The sequence below is a fragment of the Cydia strobilella genome, chromosome 1 (genome assembly GCF_947568885.1).
Source record: "Cydia strobilella chromosome 1, ilCydStro3.1, whole genome shotgun sequence".
Taxonomy (NCBI): Eukaryota; Metazoa; Arthropoda; class Insecta; order Lepidoptera; family Tortricidae; genus Cydia; species Cydia strobilella.
In genome coordinates, this window is record NC_086041.1 from 1,212,924 (window position 1) to 1,225,483 (window position 12,560).

Here is a 12,560-nt window from a genome sequence, read left to right on the forward strand (position 1 = left end):
CATTACATTGAGGTATCTGGTCAAATAACAATTAACTAATAGTGCAAATCAGTGCAACTGTTTATGACAGTTATGACTAAATGTCATGTGTCAGATAGCATAGTTTTTTGAGTAATAAAAGCAAAGTAAAGCCTGACCTAAGGATGGTATAGAATATGGATACTTTTCATACATAGAGATTTGGCTCCTTTATACAGTCTGCATGGCCTGACCAGTATGGAATGCTGACCAGGAATAAATGATCACGCGCCATGTTGCGGAATTTCACTGGAACTAATATTTTCATACTATACTGAACTGTCACCCTATACATGAAAATAACAGCGCCCTCTTGACAATGATCTTATTCCTGGTCAGGCTTTAAAAGGCTTTTTTATATCCCCCGCACTGCCCCCACCATATACGATCTTTTCGGATCGTAAGATGTGACTATGTATAAATATATGGGAATGTTTTTTAGCAGTTTGTTAGCAGTCACTAAACGTCATTCGCATGGCATGTGTATTGTCAGAATCGTTTAAATATTCCTTGTGTTTTGTAATAAACGGGAAAAACATCGTGAAACCTTATAAAAGCGGCGTGCGGGTGTTACTTTTCCGTATGACAAATAATTTTACTAGAAAAAAATCAGCACGAGGCGATTCGACTTGATTTAAGCTCAAAAACGACAATGTTTGAGTTTATGTTTGGACTATGGAGTTGATGACGGGTAAGTGGAATGAAACATCTTAATACTTGCACCATATGTAGATAATATGGGGCATTTTCTATTAAAAGGGACCTTATTGTCGATGGGGCTTACGCCGCACAGCGTCGCGCGGCATTATATTATTATATCGGAGCATCGTTTATAATTGCGTTAGCGCCATCGACAATAAGGTCCCTTTTTATAGAAAATACCACATTTTCATTCGAGAATTTTACACAGAACAAAAATTGTATTCAAAACCATTTATTTCCTTTCCATACTCCACATATCAGAAATGACCTGATCATAAACAAGTGCCTTCGCGTTAATTCCAAAAAGAAAATCAAAGTGGCTGAAAGTTGCCATAGGTATGACCCGCTTTGCTTTAAGATTGCCGATCTCCAGTCCCAATCTTTCTACATCTTTAACATGAGCCCAAGGATCAGATAGGGAATAATGGAAGAAAACTGGGGCTGTAACTTTGTGGGGGTGGTATCCTGGCGGTGTTCGGCTTTTGTAGATTTTCATGTTTGCACTCCCACCGTGGTTGAAGCGACGGAACTGCTTGCTGGCCATGACTTGGCCGTAGTGGGCGAATTGGTAGACAGACGCGCCGGCTGGGGTGTGGCCTAGGATTACTGGGATTATCGTCTGAAAAAATAATAGTTATTCCAAATTGTCGCTGTGTCCGAGAGCAAAGGAAGGACCTAATTTCAGGTGTCAGGCCTCGTAGACAACATGCCAATCGCTAACGCTCCGTAGCGAACGAAACGCAACTGTCACTGTCACACTTATATGGAAGAGTGAAAGACAGACACAAAGCGATTCGATGGCTAAGCGCAAGCGATTGTCACCTTGGCTAAGCCACCAGATTTGTAAGGTTAATTCTCAATAATCATTGCGATGTCAGCCAAATCCTACCTATTTATCCAACGACAAGTGGGGAAAATATGCAAAACAAAAGTGCCGACGCTCTGTTGAAAAGGAACTGGAACAAAGCTTGGAGCTGTTTAGGGCACCATAGGCAGACAATAACATACTATGTTTTTAAAACGCAATTGAGTTCCATCCGATGAGGAACGCTTTGATGCTGCAAGATTTGCGTGACAGCCCCATCACTACAGAGCTTTCTCTCCGGCCTACCGAATATGTTTATGTCTATAGTCATAGGGTAGTTTAGCCGGTTGTCGGCCAGTTTATCAAAACTGCGAATTCAAAAGGATTTTATGAGCAATGTATTCGACAGGTTTTTGTCATTTTATGATTTATAGACTAAAAATATAATACACTTGCCATCTTTGTATCAAACTCTGCTATTAATTACAGTTTTATTTATATAACCAAGAATATGAAAAAGTAGCAATTTAGCTGGTATTCGGCCACTTTTTTGGTTCTCGGCCGCTTGTTAACTAGTTGTCGTCCACTGTTATTTATGTTTTTAAATGACTCTTATTTCACAATCAATAAGATTTATTTTTGAATAAAACCACAAATATTATAAACAACAAGTAATACCTAACTATCTCGTAAATCGTTTTCCAAAACATATTCAAAAGCCGGTTATTACCAAATATCATATGGGGGAGACTGAGTCTTGGCAAGTAAGTACCTATCACGTATTTTTTCACGGATCACAGAGGTTCAAGGCCCGATTAACCAATTGAACCTCTGTGATCCGCAGTACTTGGACCATGAGCTGGGTCACGTGTGGCGTGTATTGGAATGCAATGGCTATAACTGGAGGCAGAGTTATCGTGTTGCGAGCGCATCATCGCGTCCCCGTTTAACTACGGCAGAGCGATTGCCCCTATACCTACCTTACATTAAGGGCGTGACGCCGGAGATACTGCATTAAGACGATTTTCCGTCCTCATATGAAGCTAGGACAGGTGCTGCGTTCGCCAAAGGATAGGGAGCCTTTGAACAGTCCGGGTGTATACATGATTCCTTGCTCCTGTGGGAAAAACTACATAGGAGAGACGGGCCGAAACATTTCCACCAGATTGTCCGAGCACATACGTAGTATGAAGAACAGGAATAGCCGGGGTTCTGCGGTGACGGAACACGTATTGGATTCGGATTCGACTCACTATATACGTTTCGATAAGGTAACCGTGCTGCCGAAAGAAAAGTTTGTGATTCAGCGAAAAGTACGGGAGGCTATCGAAATTAGTCGTCATCCGAATTTTAACCGTGATTGTGGTTGGTCAGTGCCTCCGAGCTGGAAAACTGTTTTGGGTACTACGTCGGTGGACAGTGTGGACGAACCATTAGCGAATGACGTAGTGAGTGTTGTGTGCAACCCATCATTTGACAATAATGCCGTAAACGAGGGTAGTTTCTCGCCCCCCGCCCCCTTGCCGCCACCGGCGCCCGCGCCGAGTCATCGGGCGCGGAGGGCTGCGGCCCGCAGTCTGCGCCGGTCCGTCACCGTCGGGCGTCGACGCAAGCTCCTGATGACGCTCCTCGATACGGAGTGAAACATGTCGAGCGTTTCGATTTAAAATACGTGAGTGACCCGTTATTAATATATTTAATATATCGTTGTGAAATTGCATTTAGTTACCCGGCCATCAAATTTAATTGAAATATATCAAATATTTTGTACATTTAAATCAAAATAACATAAATTCAACTTATCCACAATGCACATTAACATCACCACAGAAACAATATTTTTACTTATCTCGAAAAAATGTTCAATCACAATTTTTTTCACAAATTTGTCCAAGATCCACACTGCCTAAATTACTTTGATGCACTGACGAGCCAATCAAAACGTCATCAAGCAAACAAATTTAGGATATGTCAATGTCAACTGAAATTATCCGATTACCTTATTTTTTTCAATAAATACGGGAAAGTTTTCATGTTATTACGGTTTTACTACGTAGTGGCCGAGAACCAGAGGTGGCCGGAGAACCGGCTAAACTATCCTACCCTGTTCAATTCCACGGAGTTCCAGCCACCAACGAGGAAGTATATGTTGCTGCAGAGCTCTTGAAAGATAGCCCCGTCTCTGCATATCGCCGCTCCGGCCCATTTCAAAAGGAGCTTGTTAGCCATAAATTCGGCTTTTCCGACCAAAGTTAGAAATTTCTGCAAAGATTAACATGGCACTATTATTATCAATAAATCTTCAGTTGGCACTGGAGTCAATCCCAAATATTTTTCATTTTTATTTTTAACTACAGAATTCCTTGTCGGCTGAAGCAATGACCCAAAAGGAGTCCCGGCAGTCCATACAATAAGGATATGGTCCGTGACCTTAAGTTATCGATAGAAAGATAACTGCAGAGGTATATGTTGTCCTGAGTTGCTAAAATCTGTAAACTTTACCATACTTCTTTAGCAACAGAGTGGTCAACGCTTGGAACAAACTCCCAGAGGATGTAGTAGCGGCCCAAAGTGTCAATGAGTTTAAGAATAAATTAGATAAGCACAAAGCAAATTCTACTCAACACTGAGAACTCGGTTTATGACTCTGGATACAGGCATTATCAGTTATTTAAACTGCCTGCCTGCATTGCAAATAATAAATAATAATATAATATACCTAATAGATTACCTAGAAATGGAACCTACAAATTGTTTAAAGAGCGATGAACTCAATCCCTGACTCCGGGAGTATAGATATAGACATATTCAATGATTCAAAAACTAAATACAGAAACTCTATTGACTCGCATCTAAAGTCACATTAGAGGAATTGTCTCTATATTTAATCCCATAGTACTTTATTGATACTATAAGTCTATGTCTGCATGTTTTCTTGCATATACTTCTCTACCTTAAGTAAATCAAATTTTAAGTTAATTTATTCTCAATAAGTTATATTAGTTGTTTATATACTCTCTTTGAAATATACATGTGCAAGCTGTGTGACATTTTACGGACGACAGAATACGCCTCTATGGCATCCGGGAAGAACGCTTTTGCGGTTGAGGCAGTTTCCCCAGCCTTGTACCGCCGATTCCATTCCTCCTTCGACTCCAGACATATCTGCCTTTTTGCGTAGGAAACCGGGCATCTGTCGCTCCTGGGCGCTGGGCGTCCTGTCAGTGTCACCTATAAGTGGCTAATCATCTGTAATGTTAATTATCCTTGTTCTAATGTGTTTGTGTAGACATGATCCGTTGGTGATACTTAAATAAATAAATAAAATAAAAATAAAATAACATCATGTGATCACCGACCACCCGTCATAGAAAACGAAACGTCGGAAGCCTCAGCCCGGACCCGTACCGTTATGGCGTGAGTCACCCAACACTTTGGTTAGGCCTGCGCCTGCGCAGTTTTTCGCTAGCTTTCACCGGTGCCTACCTCGTGCTAACCCTATCCGCCCATCGATTCTTACGATGAAGGCTTTCAGTTGGTTGATATTAGGTACACCTAATTATGCCGTTTTAATTAAACAATCTTTTCCCATTCTTTAGAGGCCTACCCAACGAATACTAAATTTAACGTACAGTCGAGTTCATAAATATGTGTACATTTCTTCACCTTAAACCATTGCAATAAGGTAATAAAATGTACACATATTTATGAACTCGACTGTACTCTGACCAATTCAGTTTGCTGGGACGTCAGTTAGCCGTGACCACGACCAGTAAAACCTGCGGTGTCAGCATGGTTGCATTTTTATCACCTGTCACTATGCCTGTCACTTTCGCACTTACATAGTTGTTAGAACGTGACAGGCATGGTGACAGGCGATAAAAAATGCTACCGTGCTAAGCCCGCTGTGTCGAAACGTCGGTAAATAAAGGTAACAAAATAAATGACGACCGGTCTGGCCTAGTGGGTAGTGACCCTGCCTGTGAAGCCGATGGTCCTGGGTTCGAATCCCGGTAGATAAGGGCATTTATTTGTGTGATGAACACAGATATTTGTTTGAGTCTTGGGTGTTTTCTATGAATTTGTATATTACATATATCGTTGTCTGAGTACCATAAACACAAGCCTTCTTGAGCTTACTGTGGGACTTAGTCAATCTGTGTAATAATGTCCTATAATAATATAATATTTATTTATTTATAACAAAATAAATTCGCGATAGACCCGATTGTAAATGTAATTTATATAATATCAATTCGGTTTGGTTATTTATACTTTTACTCATTATATTTTTAAACAAAAACTTACAGCGATGGCATTAGAAAACGATGCTATTGCATGCAGTAGAGGACACTTATTGTGTGTCAAGTAAGCCACAGGGGCCAGGGCGTGCATGGAGATGATCTTGTGGTTATATTCGGGTCTCAGCGAGCACATGACCCAGAACGCTGTGGTGCCCTGAAAATAATGCAAAGTCAACGTGGAAAAAACATAGGGATTGAAGAAGAAGAACAAGAAGAAGAAAGACATTTATTCCATAAAGCACACATACACAGGACAATACGATGAAAGAAATAAGATGCTTAAAAAGGGGAATATAAAAATAATATCAAAAACAAAAACAAAGATAAAATTATTTACACATTAAAAACATAAAAATTACACACGGGTCCAGCAATGTGTGCAAGGGAAGAGGCCCTGTAGTTGCATATTGTTGCAATTTGCAAACGAGACACACAAAACGAAATACAGTGTTCTCCCAATCCCAATATATTTCGCTGAACTTATGTGAGGAATAAAATCAGCAGCTCCTAAGGTTCTTTATTTCCTTCCTTATTTGGTTTTTGGTTGATTCATACTGAAACTCTATGTAATTGAAATTGAAATCATTTATTGCATATCACATAGCAGGTACAGGTGTTCTTAAATATAAGCTGTTCTTTTGACGCCCTGTCAGGGCACGGCAACATAGTTCCATCTAGGGAAACATACTTATTGAATCTAAAATTATACATATAATTATTTACATTATTTACATATCTATAAGTCTTGATGGTGACCAAAAAATCCTAACTTTCAATACGGTCCTGGCCTTTACCGAATACTTTCTCGGATTTTGTGCACGGGGATTTGATAATTACCACTAAGATATAGCACAAGGAAACACTGAAAGAGATTATCCTGGTAAGGTTTTTTCAGTTGTAGGCTCGAAATTAGAGGAGCTATAACGAGAAAGAAAATAGAACAGAAAATAGAGGGAAAAGAAACGAATAATCTTCTTCTTCTTTCTGCCCTTATCCCACGTTATGTGGGGTCGGCACAACATGTTTTTCTCTTTCATTCTCCTCTATCTTTCGTCACCTCAGCACTCACTCATTTCTTTCTCATATTCTCTTTCACACAATCCATCCATCGTTTTTTGGGTGTACCATTCGCTCTCCGTCCATCAACATTCATCCCTAACATTATTTTGCCTATAAACGAATAATATTATTACACAACTCCGGAATTACACCTGTGAATGCCCGATGTAATGAATCTTCCTCTTTTTCGTCTTCTTCAGCACATAATCGATCATGGCTGGCAAGTCTAGGTTCCCAATCTCGTCCCAGGAGAACTTCCAGAAGGCAGATTTCCTAGGGTCAATGTAGGTGTGCTGGCGGGAGTAGCGGTTGCCGCGGGCGTTGCCCATCCACACGTCAAACCCTTCCTCGGCAAGGATGTAAGCTGGAATACGTGTAATAATGATGAAGTCACAGAAATAATAGTACCTACTACATAAAGTCTCAATTAGAATAGAATAAAATAGAATAGAAATCATTTATTCAGACAACACATCAATACAACACATATAAAGCAAATACAAGACAAAGATAAACAAAACAGTAGAAATAGAGATGTGAAGCCGAAATGGTCTCCACTCAGCAATGCAGCTGGCACGACTAGCGTGGTCAACGGCGCTGGTTTTCTGTGGAGCTAGCGGAGTGTGCGGGAATTACAGTTTTGAACATCATAGAAGACAGACAGAACAGCAGAAATATGTTATTTAACCGAAAGTTTAATAGATAGGTACTGTAAGCGCTAAGACCGTTAGTTAGTTAGTTAGTGCTTCTGGGAATTTCCCGCAGCTCGACAACTATTGTGCCTATTTTGCGTGAAACGAGGTAGCGCTACCCTAACCACCCCAGCTCCTCCATGAACCTTAGCAATGTTTTCATGTTGCTAACTGCCTCTTTCAGTGTGCACGATATTCCTAGGTATTTACTCCTGTATACTTCTACCTGTTTGCAGTCTAGGAGAATGTGTTTTGTTATTTCCTCTTCTTCCATGCACGCTCTGTACATGGGGCTGTATGTATTTCCCAATATGTCGAGGTGTTTGTTTAGTGTGTTCTGTCCTGTCCTCCTGTCCTTTTGTTTGTAATCCTACTATTTTGCGTAGTTGGTGTCTAGGTGTTTTCAGTAGTATTTTGGTGATTTTGTGTTATTTAACCGAAAGTTTAATAGATAGGTACTGTAAGCGCTAAGACCGTTAAGTTAAATTGAAAATCTCTCTTCTATTATGATAAGGATCCAGGACGCGTAGACAACATGCCAATCGCTAACGCTCCGTAGCGAACGAAACGCAACTGTCACTGTCACGCTAATAGGAAAGAGACACAAAGCGATTCGATGGCGAAGCGATAGCGATTGTCGCCTTGGCTAGGCCGGCTGACGAAATTATTCGTCAACGTAGTCAAAGTACTCGTAGTTTTGCGTTCTTCTCGAAAACTATTTTTCTCACATTTACAAACGGGTCTATCGCGAATTTATTTATTAATCTCTGTTTTGACATTTTGCTGGGACGTCAGGACGTCAGTTAGCAGGACCTGTGTCGAAACGTCGGTAAATAAAGGTAACAAAATAAATTCGCGATAGACCCGACCCGTTTGTAAATGTGATTTAATGTGTGTTCAAACCGCGAAAGTTTTAAATGTTATAACGATTTTTCTGCTCTTTATGTACCTACGAGTTGCTACAAGTACCTATACGGCACGACCGAGGTTTGAACCAAAGATTATTGACCACCACACACATACAAAACATTAATTAATTGTTGTAGGTACAGAAGTTTCACTCTCTAACAAAACGCGTATATTGCGACAGATATGACGAGCAGGCGTCCGTTCCTTAGCGGTGCGCGGCAATTACTATGGCTATAGACACCAAAATTGGTGTGGGCCGCATGTACTTGTAGCGACGCGACGAAATCACGAAGTGAGCCACGCCTGGTTGTGTTTAGTTTGTGGGCATTGTCTTGTATCCCTATAGCTGTTTATGGTCAGTTTATGCTGAATAAAATATCTCCGACCAAAAACCTTAAGTATTATCTAAACATACCAAAAGCTTTCTCAGGCCCGGTTGTAATAAAATCTGCAGACGATGATAACAACCCGTGCATAATGAAGACGGCAGGCCTGTAATCAAAACTGTTATTAAGGGTATCAATGGCGAGCCGACTGGACGCCCTAGGTACCGCTGGAGAGACGAAGTGCAGAAAGACCTCAGCGAACTCGGCGCCGTCGACTGGACAGAAACGGCTTTGGACAGAGTAGCATGGCGGTCTTTGGTGTCGGAGGCCAAGATCCACTTCGGGTCGTCGCGCCACAGCAGTAAGTAAGTAAGTAAGTAATGGCGAGCAAAAATAGCCGCGTAAATATTTTCCCACTAGCTTCTACTCGCGACTTCGTCTGCGTGGGATGATGATGATAAAAACTACCCTCCCGGGTCTCAGGCTACCGTCTCCATACCAAATTTCGCCTAAATCGGTTCAGCTGTTTAAGAGACAGACAAAAATTTATTTTCTCATTTATCATAATTTTAGTAGGGATTTGACTTGTAACAAAAGGATTACTTTAGCTGTATTTATTATACAGGATGGAAAAAAATAATGGGCCTCGGAAGGAAAGATCCTTAAAACCTTAAGTTAGCTCATTTTACTTACAGGAAACGTTCCGTACTTCTTAGTATTTGTTGTTATAGCGGCAACAGAAATACATCATCTGTGAAAATTTCAACTGTCTAGTTATCACGGTTCATGAGATACAGCCTGGTGACAGACAGACAGACGGACAGCGGAGTCTTAGTAATAGGGTCCCGTTTTTACCCTTTGGGTACGGAACCCTAAAATGGTGTTACTTATACTTACCCACATTATACCGTAAATTTAATCGAAGATCGTAGGTATTCTCACCTGTTTCTTTTCTTCTTGTTATATCGTCCATAGGGAATTCGGTGCATGGTCAGAACGTACTGGTCGCTAGTTATGACCTGGTGTTCTTCCAGTGGGTACTCATACTTCCGGACCAGGCTTGGCTGAATGAACAAGTAAATACAGTCTAAGGGCAGTTGCGACTATGGGGCAAATGCAACTACTCACATATACCGTGGGGGAATTCTCTTTTTACTGGCGAAAGTGTGGTATTAGGAATACAAGTAGCTCCAGGGGCCCGTTTCTCAAAAGCTTATAATACAAGCGGATGTCACTTTTTGACAGCTTTTGTTAAAAAGGGACTTCCACTGTATTACGAGCTACAAGCTTTTGAGAAACGGGCTCCAGCTCTCTCCTTATTTTTTTTGTGTACTACCTTGCCCTGGCTGACTTTATAAACCCTTTTTAATATTTCCTATGTAAATATGCTGTGTATGTGAGGATCAATATAGTCGAGGATAAAATGGACATTTTATGCCTGAGTTATATACTCTGCTTTTCACTTCGATTGTGAGTAAAATATACATATAAAAATATCCAATATTTTAGGTTATTTTACCGTGACTCAAGACTAAAGAAAATTGTACTCGAACCGGTTGGGAGTTGGGAGCGCGCCGGCAGGGCTGACAGTTTGTATGGCAGACTTTCGCCTTTATTGCTAAGTCTATAAGGGTCGTAATAGATGATTTTACTTTATGCTCTAGAACATAATAAGCGACTTTATGTCGTCTACGCACGACTTAAAGTTGAAGTTTAAGAGCATGAGAAGTGGAAACAATATTTTATTAGGTAACTATAATTACCACTTTTAAATTAGCGTCTTCGGCAAGTTCAGGATGTAATCTCAATTTTTTTAGTTGTTGTGACTGTGGTTTGGTGACTGCTATATCTTCACAACCAGATGCTATAGAAACTAATCCATAAACACAGAGCAAAACAAATGCTCCCAACATTATGGTTTTTAAACGCAATGGTGAATGGCCGCGTAGATTGTTTTTATATGCCGATTAGAAATTAATTAACACACCAAATTCATTATTAGTGTTTCAAATTGTCATATTGAAATTTCACGGCACTTGCTTAGATTCGCTATTTTTTAGGGTTCCGTACCCGAAGGGTAAAAATGGGTCCCTATTACTAAGACTCCGCTGTCCGTCTGTACTAAACTTTTTATAAAACGTAAACAACTTCTTTACACCTGTTTTATAGTAAAATATAAACAGATATTTTAAGTTAATGTATATTCATCAATTCTCATCTACTCAAAGGTTAACTGGAAGAAATCCCTTAAAGGGATAAGTTCGCCTTTGTACTGCCTATTTCTGTGCCATATTTGTGTTCTATGTCTTTGTACAATAAAGAGTTTATACATACATACATACATACATTAAAAATCAAATAAAATCAATGAAGCGCTGGTGGCCTAGCGGTAAGAGCGTGCGACTTTCAATCCAGAGGTCGCGGGTTCAAACCCCGGCTCGTACCAATGAGTTTTTCGAAACTTATGTACGAAATATCATTTGATATTTACCAGTCGCTTTTCGGTGAAGGAAAACATCGTGAGGAAACCGGACTGATCCTAACAAGGCCTAGTTCCCCCTCTGGGTTGGAAGGTCAGATGGCAGTCGCTTTCGTAAAAACTAGTGCCTACATCAATTCTTAGGATTAGTTGTCAAGCGGACCCCAGGCTTCCAGGAGCCGTGGCAAAATGCCGGGATAACGCGAGGAAGAAGAAGAGTATATTAAAAATCAACGTCTTATTAACATAGCTAAATAATCTGGATAACAAAAAAAAAACGACAAGATATTTCGTATGAAAATTTATTGTATTTTGTTTAGTTAAACACATACAATAAAATACTTTTGTTAAATCTTAAATTAAATTTATTATCATAATAAACAGCGTACTATTCGAGATTTGTGACCTTACATTTTGATATTTTTGATTACTACATATTTGGCTGACCAGAAGTATTTTAACCTTTTTATGGATATAAAAAAAATCATCCATTTATTAAATTGCGTACTACAAATTAGTATAGGTACTTAACTTTTATTGCTCAATGGAATCAATTAATTTGTAGTTTTAACTACAGATATATTTATTACAAATTGCAAAGATAGTGTGACAATAAAAATTTTACCTTAACAATTATGGACGTCGAAAAAATTAAAAATTGAATCAATTAATTTGTAGTTTTAACTATAGGTATATTTTTTACCAATTGCAAAGATAGATCGACAATAAATATTTAACCTTTTAACCATTATGGGCGTCGCAAAAATTGAAAAATCCGATTTCACTAGCAAATTACAGTCTGCAACTATAAGTAAATCCATTGTCATGGCAATATTAAGATTTATACTTCTTGTCAGATTTAGTTCATAAGTTTCGGGATCAGATCATTATGTCATTTATGTCTTTGTTTTAATATTCATAGAAACTTATTCATTGAAATATCTTAAGCGTAACATTTATTAGTAGTTAATACAAAGTGACTTAACTGGGATTTACACTGATTGTCAAATTTAACCTAATACGGTATAAAATATTTTTGCATGCTAATATTATTTAATTTTTATTTAGATCTATTCTATCTATTGGTCCTCCTAAGGAAATTGTCTCTTAGTTTTTAATAAAAAGAGGAGACTGGGTATAACTCTGTGAAATAATTGGTCCCTGTGGTTATAAAGTTACATATAATTAATTCACGTAACGTAATAAAGGGATTCAAATATTACTTATGTTTGACCGATTTTGACAATACTGTTACTCGTAAAGTTC

At 39.2% G+C, this 12,560-nt stretch overlaps 1 protein-coding gene across 1 annotated transcript; it reads right to left on the minus strand.

The window, feature by feature from the left end:
* Positions 1-936: 936 nt before the first annotated feature.
* LOC134748017 (lipase 3-like) lies at positions 937-10,728 on the minus strand. Its single transcript, XM_063682725.1, has 7 exons — positions 10,579-10,728; positions 9,758-9,879; positions 8,905-8,981; positions 7,041-7,252; positions 5,834-5,983; positions 3,629-3,787; positions 937-1,339 (listed from the first exon to the last, which is right to left on the minus strand). The coding sequence occupies exons 1-7, from the start codon at positions 10,726-10,728 to the stop codon at positions 953-955; spliced, it is 1,257 nt and encodes a 418-aa protein (XP_063538795.1). The 3' UTR covers positions 937-952.
* Between the last annotated feature and the right edge of the window lie 1,832 nt (positions 10,729-12,560).